Source organism: Ictidomys tridecemlineatus, chromosome 12 (assembly GCF_052094955.1).
Source record: "Ictidomys tridecemlineatus isolate mIctTri1 chromosome 12, mIctTri1.hap1, whole genome shotgun sequence".
NCBI lineage: Eukaryota > Metazoa > Chordata > Mammalia > Rodentia > Sciuridae > Ictidomys > Ictidomys tridecemlineatus.
Genome location: NC_135488.1, coordinates 77,533,819 through 77,548,989, shown reverse-complemented (window position 1 = coordinate 77,548,989; position 15,171 = coordinate 77,533,819). Strand labels below are relative to the sequence as shown.

The 15,171-nt window shown below is 41.7% G+C and overlaps 1 protein-coding gene across 4 annotated transcripts in view; it reads left to right on the top strand.

Moving 5' to 3' along the window:
* Sptbn1 (spectrin beta, non-erythrocytic 1) overlaps positions 1-15,171 on the top strand; it is a 188,633-nt gene that overhangs the window by 154,085 nt on the left and 19,377 nt on the right. For all 4 annotated transcript variants that reach the window (XM_078029174.1, XM_021724271.3, XM_005322004.5 and 1 more), the window contains 9 exons: positions 3,180-3,270; positions 7,982-8,128; positions 8,945-9,208; positions 10,511-10,735; positions 11,162-11,251; positions 11,421-11,702; positions 12,372-12,502; positions 13,753-13,957; positions 14,332-14,706. In XM_078029174.1, the coding sequence (XP_077885300.1) occupies positions 3,180-3,270; positions 7,982-8,128; positions 8,945-9,208; positions 10,511-10,735; positions 11,162-11,251; positions 11,421-11,702; positions 12,372-12,502; positions 13,753-13,957; positions 14,332-14,706 (1,810 nt within the window). The remainder of the gene's footprint in view (positions 1-3,179; positions 3,271-7,981; positions 8,129-8,944; positions 9,209-10,510; positions 10,736-11,161; positions 11,252-11,420; positions 11,703-12,371; positions 12,503-13,752; positions 13,958-14,331; positions 14,707-15,171) is intronic.

The window sequence follows — 15,171 nt, the reverse complement described above, 5'->3', positions numbered from 1 at the left end:
CCCTTGACTGAGAGCCTAGGCTCCTGGAGTTCCAGAACTTCCTTAAGACTTCTCAATTAAAAAAAAAAAATGGAAAGAGGATCCTGTATTATCGATAAACATGAGAAAGATGCAAGTAGAGGGGCTTTCCATTGATTTTCCCTCTATAACTACAATTTCTTACCTTAACTGAATTCTAGTTTCATTTTAATATCCACGGAGGCCTCAAGATTTGAACTAACCCTAGAGGATTTTTGTCTATTACAAAAAAATACAAAGATGTGAGTTCCAGGTGTTGTAGGTGCATAATCCAACTAAATATCCTAAATGACCTTAGAGCTAATTCTCTTATCCAGAAACAGGCTGATGCTGTAGTAAAGTTGTTCTTGTAGGTATAAAGTGATTATAATGTGTTCATATTCAGGAAATCCCAGCAGTTACAGAGTTAGTTTGTTGAGCAAAGTACCACAACAAAGACTGGCCCTAACATACGTGGGTGGGGCACACGTGGTCTTCAGAGTGTCTGAGACTGGGTGGAAACCATCCTGCTCCCCAGCAGCCTGCCTGTAAACTGGAAAAGGATCCTCTCAGCTAAATGGAAAATTTCAGCCACAGTACAGTCCTAGTAGAGACAAGACTTATATCCAGCTTCATAAAGCACAGTCTTATCTTAAAAAGGGAAAAAATGCCCACAATTACCAAACTATTTGACTCTGGCATCTGAGATTCTTTACTCTTCAGAGAAAGCTGAGTTACACACAGCATCTGCTTTGTGTGCTTCATGTCATAAGGGAGCTCTGAGTCTTGTTATGGGGGCAGGAAGTGAGAAATGGAAATAAAGCCAGAGAACCTTGCTCCAAGAGCACTCTTAGGACTGTGGAAACTACAGCCATGTTTTAGAAGGTCCTTCATGGATCCTCCTGGTAATGGAATCCATGACCCAACTTTGAGAGGATTTCTAGGTCTTCCTTCCCATGAGGGCCATCATTTGCTGCTGGGAACTTGTTCGGCCACACTCACTTCTTTCCAGTGTTACTCTGAGACAGCCACAGCAACAGCCTCAGCTGCCTTCATTGCTGTTTGACCCCTCAGAACACACCATGCAAAGGCCATCAGCACACCTGACGCCGGAGTAGTGTCATTTGGACTCTTTAAGTTACCAGCCTCCTTTTCCCCTTTTTAATAGTCTGTTTGCTGGGGTTTTTTGTTGTAGTTGTTTTGTTTTTAATTCTTTTTTAGTTGGAGGTGGAGAACAATACCTTTATTTTATTTATTCATTTTATGTGGTGCTGAGGATAAAACCTAGTGTCTCTACCACTGAGCCATAATCTCAGCCCCTATAGTCCTGGTCTTAGAAAAATTCCTGAGCAGAGAAATCTGCTGAGCATGCGTGAGACTTGAATGTATATCTGAGAAATACGTTCAGATTCTGTCTAGTTGTATTTCTCCCTTAAGGAATGTTTTAAACAGAGTCCAAAGTTGTTTTTGTTCCCATTATTTCTACGAGTGTCAAGGGTTCATGTCCTGTGGGAATACTAGTGTTTTGTGAGTCTTCCTTGCCACTGTAGTACTTGTGTGAGTTGTCATGCCGAAGGAAATGGAATCTCTTATTCAAGGCCTTTGACTTAAACATCAAAAGCGGGATCCTGCATTTGGTCACTAGCTCCAACACAGATTACCTCCCTTCTGAAGATTTGCTGTATTTGCTTAAACTCCCCCAGAGAGGCAGTAAATTAAAAAATCCAACAAGTGTCTAAAATTTTGAGGGGGAACTACTACCCTTAATCTATGCCTTGGAGTTTTACAGCATATGGTATGTACATGTTCTTTTCAGTTAGCATCATTATAATAAGTATTTTTCCATGCTTGCATTTTCTATAAAGGGCATGGGCATGTTAAGATTACCTTTCCTAAAGCTATGGTACCCCTTTCAGCTTACACAAAAGCATTTTTGTGTGTGTGTATCTAACATATACATAACCATTTATAATACTCCTGCAGTTCTGCAGCCTCTAGCAACTGCAGAACACATAGCAGGAGACTTTTTCTTCTGGTTCACCCAGCAGTTGATGACTGCAGTGCCAGTACTGTTATTTGTTTCATCAGCACTTGCCAAGGGCCTGTATGACACTTGAAACCACTATATTTTCTTCTCCTGGGAAGATGTCTTCAAAGTCAGTCAGCAGCATGTGTTCCCTGAGGGGCTCTTCCTTGCTCCTGCCTTAGGGGCTATTGGGATGGGGATGGTCCTTACCCCTCCAGACACATGCAGCAAGCAACTGATTTGACAATCAGAATGAAAAGCTAAATGCCCCTCCCTGTTTGTACTATTCCCCCCCCCCCTTGTCAATATCCTGCATGTAAACTAGCACTCTTGGGCAGGTTACATGGGAATGCCAGGCAAGCATGTTGGTGGTGGTGCTTCTTGATCCTCGGGGTCGGAAAGCTGCCCCCCACCCTTAAGGTCTCAGTCTTTGCGCCTGCATTCTTGTTGCTGTTCTTCACAGTTTGGGGGATCTGTGCCACTTGTGCTTAAAGGAATTTGCCAGCAAGTGTAGTATTCAGACTGGGGAGAAAGCACCTCCTTTCCCTTATTGTTCATTGAGTTTAGCAGCCTCCAAATCTTACAGGTCTTTTGTCAAAAGGTTTTGTGCTTTAACTTCTTTAAACCATAGTTACCCTAATCTATTAAAAGTGGGGTTGAGGAAATCTATAATCTCACAAGTCTAAAAAAAAATTTCATTCCTGTTTTTTTAAATTATTATTATTTTTGTTAAAAGTTTTCTCAAAATGGAAACATTTGTTACAAGCCAATTTCATGATTATATATATTTTCTTAACCTTGTTTGTGTCATCCAGGCAAGAGTTTCTTGAAGATGAGTTTCAGATTCTCCCACAGTGACTGAAATGGGAACTTGTGCACATTGCATGCTCAAATTTTTTTTTTCCCTAGTAGTGGATTTGAAAGCACCAAATTAATGCAGATCATTGGCCTTTGGTATATCTTGGAGAGATGTTTGGTCTCCCTTACACCATGGCTTACTCTTTGGAAGAATGCTAAACTCTCTTTTCATCTTGCCTCCACATACTTGAGAACCGTAAACAAACTCTTTTCAGCATATATAGAAACCCTGGAAAGAAACTGGCTTACAGATTCTGTATTTATTTTTAAAAGATTATTTTTGTTATTATTTTAATAGACATAGGAAGAATCGTGAGGCAGCCAGTGAACTCCTGATGAGATTAAAGGACAACAGGGATCTTCAGAAATTCCTGCAAGATTGTCAAGAGGTATGTTGATTTTTAGTCCCTCCTTTCCAGGTGTTCAATAGCCAACCAACATTTAATCAAAATCTCCTTGATAATGAGGCTAGAAATTCCTATCACCCGTTTGATTTGTAGGTGGAAAGATATGGCACTTTAGTTTCCAAACTATAAACTATCTGTAGGTTGATGTGTAGAGGAACTAGATTTTTGTAATCTAGAATATTATAGGACTACTTTGCCCATTACAATAGCCACCAGTCATATGTGGCTCTTTTAGTCAAAATTAAGAACATACTTCCATCAGCTATACTTCAAGTGCTTAGTTGTTAAATGTGATCAGTGGCTACTATATCAGACCACATAGACATGGAGCCTTAACCATCATTGTTGAAGGTTTTATTGGTCAGTGACATAACCTGAAAGCATTTCATCATTTTGTGTAGGTGTAAACTCTTTAAAGCAAGGTGTACATTTAAATGGTATGGAGGAAAAAACTGATGGGAGCTGAAGTTGGCTTCCAAGTAAAAAGCAAAGATTTAAAAGCTACAAATTAGATTTCTTACTGGATTTGTGTTCCTAAAGTATTCATCTTTTAGACTCCTTAGATATGTGTCTAACATACCAAGAGGAGTAATCCTGATTTCCATCACCAAGTTTTAACATGTGATATTACTCTGATGATTCTCCTACTATTTTATGCTCCCATGATACATGCCTAAACAAACTTTGAAAACTAAAGTTGGCCAGAAAAATGTAGTCTTTCTGCAGGCTGGTTGGAGAAAAGCATCTAGCTGACTCCACAGGTGTGAGCTCATGAGCACATCATGCTTGTCTGTCAGCTAAAGAACAGTAAACAGTTCTCTCTGGTTTACTAGACTAAATACCCTTTAAGGGTATTTAGCATAAGGAACATCTACATGAAAAGACCTTGAGGATAAAGGGGTGGGAGCAAGATCAGGACATGTGCTGAGAATATAGCTCACAATACTTTGCATGCAAATGTGTGTTTGTGTGCTGAAAGAAATACAGCTCTAATGATGGCTATATTAGATCTTTTGTGACAGAAGTCATCCTTTATGTCCATTGAAGTGCTAATTGTAATACGCTATAACTGCTAAACCTTAAGAAGGAAAGTTCCTAAACTATGTAGCTTAGGATCTGTCAGCTTATCCACCACATTTCTGGGGGATTTAACTGGAGCAGGTAGGCTCAAGACAGGAGTTCTTCTCAGTGCCATGTGAGCATGAATAATGCATGTGAATAGCATGTTCACTTAAGGAAACACTTATGTCCCGAGATGGCCTAGAGGAGAGCAGTGGAATCAGAGGTGAGCTGTGGAGCATGCCTGGTGAGCTCCAGTGAGCCCTTCACATGGAGGGAGACAGAGGGACAGGGCACTTTGCAGACTGGCTGAGCAGTGCCCTCCACAGATTGCCATTCCCTGTATCACCCTGATTTTTCTCTTGAAGCACCATCAGTGATGCATTTTAACCTACGAGCTGCCACTTAGAGGCCATGTTCCTTTGGAGGAGGAGAGATCAGTGGGATCCTTGTTTCTGCTTTGAAATGCAAGTTAGTAAGATGAAATTCATTCACCTAACTGTGCTAAAACCCAGGATTAATTTGAGAAGATAATGCCCAAGAATGAGTAGATGAAACCTGTTTGTATTTGAAATTTCCAGTCTTCCATTTCCCACCCACATAGGTTACAGATTCATAAATAGAAATATGTGGGAAAAGTTAGCAGATAAATTGATAGTTCTTCCCAGTGCAATCATGGGAAATGGTCAGTAGGTCTTTAGATCTTTGTTTCTACTTGGTCTCAGTTAGGATCTTTGGTTACAAATGTTCATTCCTTAACACTCTCCTCTGTAGAATTCCAGAGATGATAACTATGGGGCATGCCTGCGGGCACTGAGTCCTGCCTGACTTCTTCCCAAAGTATGCCAGAAAGTTTGGGCTGTGCTTTTTTGTATCTGGGAGCTAATTTACAGATCTCCTATGGTCTGCCCGTCTCTTCATGAGCCTCCTTAAAATTTAATACAACCCTGATATCTGCTGGTAATGTGGGGTGTCCCGTGCCAGCATATAAAGTCTGAAGTGAGCTGTGAAAAGTGCATGTTATGCTGCACTAAGCACTAGTTGGCCCTTCAGTGGAGGGAGTCAGTTGGATGAGGTAGTTGCAGGCTCAGCTTTGGGAACTTCAAAACCCTTGGTAGAAAAATAACAAAGCGGTGATATATATTACTCCGACTAAACTTTCCATCATTCATCCTCAATAAAACATGTCCTTTTTGAGCCGGAATCTCTGAGAGTGGAGTTTGTATAGATAGGCCCTACATTTGAAAACCTACCTATTATGCTGGCATAAGTTATTTGACATAGCACCCACAGGTCAGATTTTAATGACATTCCTGGCTGTTGGTGTTGTTCGAGATCCTGGGAATTCAGAGGTTTGACTCTTCCTCCTGAGTGCCTTGGCTGGAAGAGGCATGGATTGTGAGATCTGTACTTGTTGCCCCCCCCATGAACACCGTCTGAACAGGGGCAGCTGTTGCACTTGTGCTGCAGTGAGAGTGAGTAGGGACCCATGCCTTTGTTCCCATTTACAGATGGGAATGCAAAGAGCAACTTAATTTTGTAGTGTTATTTTAGTGAGATGTCCTAAAAAAAAAAAATGGATGACTGATTTACAAGTTTATTGCTTTCTTATTTTATTCTCTCACACCATGAGCACCTCCTATTTTCTGAAACTGATGATTTTGGGGGAGGAGAGCATACCTAGATGTGTCTGGCACAGAGATGTGAGTGTAGTGATTTATTTTTGGCTTAAATCAATAATTAATGCATTTTTCTTATATCTTTTTCCAGTCTGCACAGTTTTGTTTTGTTTTTTCCCCCTGCAGAGAATGGGTATATTCTTAAATGACCTTTGTAAATGTCCAAAAATACTGACTGTGGCTCTGGATCCTGAGGGCTGATGAAGGGCTGATGAACTGGCAAGTTCCATAGACCCATTGCATTGTGCTGTATCGCACGATATTTTATCTGTAGGATGATGTGTTCAGCAAAGAGCAGATTAGTTTATAAGCCTCTGATTTTATGTAGTGCGCACGTGCTCGCTCTCCCTCCCTCCCTCTCTTAATCTCTCTTAGGTAGGTGGTTATGAATAGCGAAAATATGTGAATGTTCTTAGCACTTTGAATAAATAAATGCCTTCTATTGTGTGAAATCTCTCTGTTATTCCTTTTATCCTTTTTCCATCTTAGATTGAATGACCATGGTATTTCAGATTTTAGCCACTAACATAACTGGTAATTAAAGTGAGAAATTTAGTGTCTTTGTTGTGTGATCGATGATCTGATTACAGAGGACTTTGTGAGGTTTACTAGTTTTTCCTTCAATAGAATGACATCAGAGGTCTTGCTTCCTTTTACTTTGAACCTTGCCCCCTGCAGTTCTCCTTCAAGGTGAATAGCCTGAGAAAGGTAGGGCCAGTGCCTGAGTTTACCCACTGTCACTGGCCAGGAGGGTTCCCTATGGCCAGCCTTGCCCTCCATGACATTTCTAAAGAATAGACCTTCTGGTATTGCAGTGAATTTGTGGGGAAGTCTTTCCCAGCAGTGGCCAGAGTGAAAACAAGTGGCCTTGGGCATGTTGATTCCATAAGGGTTTCTGTTGGTTTTATCCATCATTTCTAGACCTTGGGAGGTAAATGAAGATGTTCATGTATAAACATGTAACAGATACTGGCGTAAAAGTGGGCTTCTCGCAGTCTCCCAGGAGAAGAGACAGGGTTCTGAAGACACTTACTGCTTATCTGAGTGACTCCATGTTTCTTTGTGATCTCCTGCCTGATAAAACAAAATAGGGAGAGTATTCCCTAAACTGAGGCTCTGAATGGGGTAGAAGTTAGGTCTCTGTCCTGGTCATTTGTCAGCAGGCAATAAGGAGCAGGGACTGAATCGGCAGCAGAGATGTGAATTGGAGCCTGGTATATTTAAACCTCCTAAGAATGCCCTTCAGTTTGCTAGTGGCTGACAGCTTTGCATGGATTTCAAAGGCTTTATTCCAAGTTGACATGCTGGTTCTCAGAATCAAGTCCTTTGGAGTGTTCTTTGTCTGAATAAAAGTTCCTTAGTGAACTAGAGGCTATAGAAGAGGTGAAGGTGACTCAGATATGAAGGAAACGGGGCATCACTATTACCTTAGCCCTATAGTGAGCAAGTCCCTCATGTTTTTTGGCATTTCCACACATGCACTGATGAAGCAGGGTGGGTGGGTAAGTAGTAGGCTAGTGTTTTGTTTTTAGTTCTCATAGAAAGAACTAAAAGAATGAGATGGCCAAATGAAATAAAAGACAGTCAATCATGACGAATATGGTATAGCTGATAAGGTATTCAGAAGAGAAAAAAGGCTGTGATTCAGAGTGGTTAGAGCACAATTGTAAACCCAAGCCTTTGGGGGAAAGCTTGTTGCCAGACAATTTAAAAGCCAGCTCAGGGGTTTTATACTTCTGGATTTAATATTAGATGGACAGTTTAGAACAGGTACAAATGCCTGATAATGATGCCTGTCATGACATATAGGAGGTGTGATGTTGAATATTTGATTGGCTGTTGACATGGAAAAATGCAATATGCACACTATGACAGAAACACAACCCTCTCTAGTCAGCAAAGAAGGCTGATGCCTATGATTACGGTCTCTGAAACCTTCCTGATGTTTTCCCTAGCTGTCCCTCTGGATCAATGAAAAGATGCTTACAGCCCAGGACATGTCCTATGATGAAGCCAGGAATCTGCACAGTAAATGGCTAAAACATCAAGCCTTCATGGCAGAACTTGCATCCAACAAAGAATGGCTTGACAAGATTGAGAAGGTAAGTTAAGCCATTTCCACATTGTGGCTGTGGTGAGAAGAATAATTGGGAGGAAGCACACTCCATTTCATTTAGAACCTTTTCCAGCATATTTGAGTTCTAACTAATCATTTACAAGTTATGCAGCATGTGGCAGTCCCTCTTACACTTGAGGGGAGAAAACAGCCAGGTGGTACTAAATGCTTGATTTCTCCTCTAGCAAATACTAGGCATTTAGTCTCTATTGTGCATCTCATCTGCTGCTGCTGATGAACTGTGAACCCTGTGCAGTACCCATTGTCTTGATCATTTTGTTGTTTTGTACTGTGACCAGTTATCAGGTACAGTTGCATGGAATTTTCCCTATTTTGCTTCTGTAACTACTAAAAATCAGGCACTATGTTAATTGCCACAGTGGATATTTTCTGCATAGGGAGATTCTGTGTGTCTTAACTGAGCAGTGTGAGTTTCCCATATTCCTTTCTCTCCCTTCAAACTTTTATACTGTGTCATTCTCTTTTTAGGGTTAAAATAATGTGTGTGGTATTTTGAGCATGGAGTGGAGGGGATTGAGTCTTAAGTTGTTAACATTAAATGTCTTATCGACACAGTTGAAATTATTTCAGCATGCGCTACATGTTGCTCAGCTCCCACAAAACCTATGTGGTATGTGGAAGAAGCCGTTGTTGATTTTAGTGAGCAGAATGAGTGTGTGTATGAGTGTTGAATGAATGGGTAGATCAAAGATCACGTGTCTCTTTGGTTTGTTTATCACAGTGACATTTACTCTCTAGCTAACTATATTTATTTATAACCATGCTGGTTTGTGTTTTCCAGGAAGGAATGCAGCTCATATCAGAAAAGCCTGAGACTGAAGCTGTGGTGAAGGAGAAACTCACTGGTTTACATAAAATGTGGGAAGTCCTTGAATCCACCACTCAGACCAAGGCCCAGCGGCTCTTTGATGCAAACAAGGCTGAACTTTTCACCCAGAGCTGTGCAGATCTAGATAAATGGCTTCATGGCCTGGAGAGTCAGATTCAATCTGATGACTATGGCAAAGACCTTACCAGCGTCAATATCCTGCTGAAAAAACAACAGGCAAGTGGATAAGGCAGCCACATACCTAGGCCTGCAACTGTTTTACAGTCTTGTTCTTATCAGTCTTACTTGTCCTCCATGTTTTCAGCCTTCTACTACTAGGTTGAAGGGATTTTTATACCAGCAGTGCTTGCTCTAATAGCATTCTGGGGAGTTTCCAGAATCAATAGAAATGACACAGTGTTGGTAGAAGTGCTAGGTGTCTATACATAGGAACACTCTTTTAAAAATCTTCTTATTTAATTGATGTTGTCTACATTTAATAGTCAAGCAAATATTCAGTTCATTCTGAATATGATGTGAATGAAAATAACCGTATTTTCTTTCTTTGCTGGATAATATCTGGATATATGACAGTTTTTGTTCAAGGTACTTTATAGGTAATAAAACAAATCTCAAGTTTTTTACATTACAATAGAAGGCCCTGAGGACAAATGAATTTACCTTAAATTAATGGGAAAAAGTTGCATTGAGGTTAAGAAAGCAGTTAGTGGCAAGATCTTCCACTGGCTTCTCTGACTGGCTTTATAGCATGTATGAGTTCTAGGCCCAGCAGTTTCATTTAAAATAGATAAATGAACAGTCACAAGATAGTTATGGCCAACTACTGAGGCTGGCTTCTTCATCCAGAGTAGTATTCAGCCTTTTGCTAAGTGGTTGATTAATTGACCCTTCGATAACCACATAAAGGGATTTTTTTTTCCAAAGGTAGCTTTTAGTCATAGCTATTTATCTCCTTGGCCTTTGGAGGCTTTGGGGGCCAGGGATTTCAGTCATTCCTAGGCATGGATCCCTTGTCTCTAAACTGTCCATATATCGGTGTCATAGTTCCTGAGGCAGACACCTCTGCTTTCACTTTTGCCCATTTTCTTTGTTTAAGTCAACAATTAGTATGTGTCAGTTTTCTGATTAGAGAAATGGAAGAAGATAATATTATCTTTCCATTTACGTAAACTGGAACCTCAAGACATTTAGTCCTTTCTGATGATGAAACTATCCTTTCCCATAATTAATTTCATCTCCCCTGTCATTCCTTCCCCAAATTCCTAAATAAATTTAAACATTACTATAAGCTTTAAAGTCCTAGGAAGGGATATTCTGAACATTATCTGAGAAGTTGGAGTATGAGTTGGTCATTTAATCGATATATGAACCATTTCTTAGGTTTTCCGCTATGTAAGTTTATATTTTTCAATATTCCACTTGGACCAGTGCCTAAAACAAACATTTCATAGGAGGACCATGTTTCCTATGTGTTTCTCCTGGCTCTGATGTGAAGGTCTCTCTGTCTTAAACCCTCAGATGCTGGAAAATCAGATGGAGGTGCGGAAGAAGGAGATTGAGGAGCTCCAGAGCCAAGCCCAGGCATTGAGTCAGGAGGGGAAAAGCACCGATGAGGTGGACAGCAAGCGTCTCACTGTACAGACCAAGTTTATGGAGCTGCTGGAACCCTTGAACGAAAGGAAGCATAACCTGCTGGCCTCCAAAGAGATCCATCAGTTCAACCGGGATGTGGAGGATGAGATCGTGAGTAGACTCTCACTGCACTAGAGGCTTCTCCACAAACAGCCTTGTCTGTCCCAAAGCCCATGTTCTCACTCCTCTTTGGTGCTTACCTTGGGCCACATCTGTGAGCTCTTGCAGCCCACGCTGTTTATGTTCTAGGGATTCTTCCTCTCCTACACAAAGTATTCTCCTTGATTTTCTAAAGATACTCCAAGATTTTAATTCCTCTTAGAACAGTGCTTTTAAAAATAACCAGGGAGACTCACAATTACTCTTACATTGAGGATGAAGTGAAGTTTGGAAAACTTAACTCTCACCACATGTCCAAGAAGGGTATGTGTCCTTTGGCAGGCCCCTTTGAAGGGAGCTGGCCTCTGCCATCCTTGCTACCCTTGGAACATATACATGTTCCTCTGCATGGTCCTAACCACTTAAATTTCTCTCTAGTTGTGGGTTGGCGAGAGGATGCCTTTGGCAACTTCCACAGATCATGGCCACAACCTCCAGACTGTGCAGCTGTTAATAAAGAAAAATCAGGTAAGCATCTCTACTCGGGCTAGTGCAGTCTGAGAAATAGTCACTCCCAAACACAGAAAAAGCAAGAGAGCTTTCAAGGCTTATGATTCTGCCTTGACTCTGAGATGACATAAACACCAGGCTGTGGCCATTTATCAAGGCTCTGTGTGTGTTTCCTCTTCCCACACAGACCCTCCAGAAAGAAATCCAGGGGCACCAGCCTCGAATCGATGACATCTTTGAGAGGAGCCAAAACATAGTCACCGACAGCAGCAGCCTCAATGCTGAGGCCATCAGACAGAGGCTCGCTGACCTAAAGCAGCTATGGGGCCAACTTATTGAGGAGACAGAGAAACGCCACAGGCGGCTGGAGGAAGCGCACAAGGCGCAGCAGTATTACTTTGATGCAGCTGAGGCTGAGGCATGGATGAGCGAGCAGGAGCTGTACATGATGTCTGAGGAAAAGGCCAAGGTGAGCGAGCATCCCCACCTTCCATTAGAGGAAGCAGGAAGCAGCCCCAGAGGAGCCTCCAACTCAGACCCTGACCTTCCTTTTTGCTGGTGGCTGTGTCTTTGTGAAACCTTTTACCTGCTGTCTTGGAATGTAAAGGGGGCATCATGGTTCACAAAGGTATCTAAAATCAGGCTTGTTTCCCCTTGACACAACATTTTTTTGCCTAAAATCCTGGTATGCCATTAAGATTTGTCCTGTCACCTTTTTTTTTTTTTTTTTTTTTTTTTAATATACGAATTTGTTAGAGTCCTATATAGGGTTTCCTAGAACCTTACAACATGACTTTGAGACCTTCTCAAAGTATTTTAGTATTCCAGAAATATTGTCATTAACATTCCTGATAATCTATAGAATTTCAACTACCCAAAATGCACTTGGCCTACCAGACTACTCTCCATACCTCACCAGGGGTCTTAGTCCCTCTGCATCTCCACTTCACCATTGGCAGAGACCTCCTTTGGTCATATTGATGCTCTCAGAATGTGTTCAGAAGCTGTCCATCACGTTTCTGGTGTTTTTCTTTCTGACAATTCTTTTGCCCCACTGTGCAGTTAGTCTGTCATTCCTCACAAACTGTTAACAGGCCAGAAGGAATGACTATGGTTTTGACAGACCCTCTCTTTGCAGGATGAGCAGAGTGCTGTCTCCATGTTGAAGAAACACCAAATCTTGGAACAAGCTGTGGAGGACTATGCAGAGACAGTACACCAGCTCTCCAAGACCAGTCGGGCCCTAGTGGCCGACAGCCACCCTGAAAGGTGAGTGCCACGTTGTAAGGATGAGATGTGGTTGTAGATTCTTTGGCTTAGGTCCATTACTACCCCACTCAAAAAGAAAAATGGCAATATTCACCTTAAGTCAGTAGTAAAGCAGATCTAAGGTTAAACATTTCTAAAAGAGACCCTATAATTGGAGGTAAGTAGGAAAAGTGAACTGTTATATTCGAACATTACCCTTTTGATTAAATATCTTCCGTTAGCAAAGACCCCATTGGAAGATTATTGATCTTGTGAGTCAAAAAAGCACAGGTCGACTTGCACGGGCATAGTAATCAGATCATTTACCCTAGAATTTAAAAAATTATCCAGTTTAGGAGAGCAATTATTAGTTTTAAGGGGAATGGTAAATGAGAATACATGGACCTGTAAAATAAAAGGGCTCCCAGAAAGAACAAAACGATTTCAGCTCTTAGCTCTAATAGATTGAGTTCTCAGAATGCTTTAAGGAAAGAAGCAGGTTAGGGTGTAGTACTCACTGGCTGTATACATGGCCCCCATGCTAACTTCCAGAGCAAGCATTGTAAGCTTTCTGTGTAACTGCTTTTTGTGACTGAGAAAGGAAAGGAATCAGCTCTGTGTGTTTAACCAAGGCAGGTTGAGTAAGATGGGAGGTCAATGGCTGTGTTGGTGTATGAGGTCCTTAAGGTGTACATGATCACATTGCCAAGGAAGTAGCTCTCCTGGTCTCCAGGGACAGGCACCAGCAAGACTTTGTCTGTGGTATCCTGTTATGAGATTGTCATTCTGGGGAGAAATAAGAAGGATGATAATTTGTCCTCCTTACTGCACACTCAGAAACCCAAGAAATGAGCAACAAGAGCCATCCTTCCTAGCAGGGAAGAGTGCATGGCCCAAAGGTAGAAACCAATGCACAACTGACAGGTTTGCCCCTCTGGCAGCATGGCACCTGGAATGGATGATGACTCCAATATTTTGTGTTAACTTTTCACGTCAAAGGAAATCCTGACTTGCAGAGCCAGTATACATAATTAGGGCCCCTTCCCCCAAATCATCATATTCTAGATGGTCTTTAGCCTTAATTGTTGTGTTTGGTTTACATATTAGCTCTTCATCATTCAAAATCAAGGTCAGATTTTAGAGGTTAAATAGGCTGACCAGAAGCTTCCTTGGAGAAATTTGAGATTGTATACTCTCCTGTTATCTCTACCTCATTCTTTTTTTCTTTGTGGAAAGTTGACATTTAAGGTCTCTTCCCTCCACTCCCTCAGTGAGCGCATTAGCATGCGGCAGTCCAAAGTGGATAAGCTGTATGCTGGCCTTAAGGACCTGGCAGAGGAGAGGAGAGGCAAGCTGGACGAAAGGCACAGGTTGTTCCAGCTCAACCGGGAGGTAGATGACCTGGAACAGTGGATCGCCGAAAGGGAGGTGGTCGCAGGGTCCCATGAGCTGGGACAAGACTATGAGCATGTCACAGTAAGTAACTTTGGGCAGAGAGTGAATGGTCATTCAGTGAGTGTTGTGGGAGCCCTTTGGCCCTGGACTTTGAATCAGGCAAGAGGGTTCAGTTTCAACTTGGATTTCTTATCAGGTAATTTTGACTTCAGTTGGCCAGTCTGTGCCTTGCTCCTCCAGTAATTTCAGGAGACAAGGCAGCACTTTACTTTGCTGCAATGAGCAAGGAGACCTCATAAGAGGTTTTGGAGCTAAGATCTGTTGTTCTTAAATCATGTGTATTACTTGTTGCCTCCTGTTTAGAGGCAGTCTCTTCCCAGATGACATTCATGTGATCAAGAAGTAAAATGTGTACAATGGTCTCACTGATTTCTTTACACGCATCCCCATTTCAGATGTTGCAAGAACGATTCCGGGAATTTGCTCGAGACACTGGGAACATTGGGCAGGAGCGTGTGGACACGGTCAATCACATGGCTGATGAACTCATCAACTCTGGACATTCAGATGCTGCCACCATTGCTGAGTGGAAGGACGGCCTCAATGAAGCCTGGGCTGACCTCCTGGAGCTCATTGATACGAGGACACAGATTCTTGCTGCCTCCTATGAACTGCATAAGTTTTACCATGATGCCAAGGAAATCTTTGGGCGCATCCAGGATAAACATAAGAAACTCCCTGAGGAGCTTGGGAGAGATCAGAACACTGTGGAGACCTTGCAGAGAATGCACACCACCTTTGAACATGACATCCAGGCTCTGGGCACTCAGGTGGGTGGGGAACTTCCCAGGAGAAGGAGGAGGTTTCTTTTTACAGTGTCTTTGTGCATCTCTGAGTGTCTCTGTTCTTTGGCTCCTCAAAACACGCCTGAGAGGATTGCCCAAATCAAACACACATGTGTGTGGGCACACACTGTTATAGTGCTCCATTTGGGAGAGCTTTTCAGTCCATAAAATTCTAAGTTTGCCACATTTGTAAACAATTGGTAGATGGTTAAAATAAATAAATAAACCATATGCACACACAAACATTTGCAAGTTATAGGCCTCCCTAAGACCTCACTTAGAGCAATTTCCAAAACAATACCTTATTATTTTCCATCAGTCATCCTAAAAGAGAAAAAGCAGGATTCTAACAGTTTGATATGCTTGGTCTTTTTACCCCTCAGTATAAAGTGGCTGGTAAGCACTCAGAGTTTGTTTTAAAGATGTTTGATGAAGCAATAACAATATAAC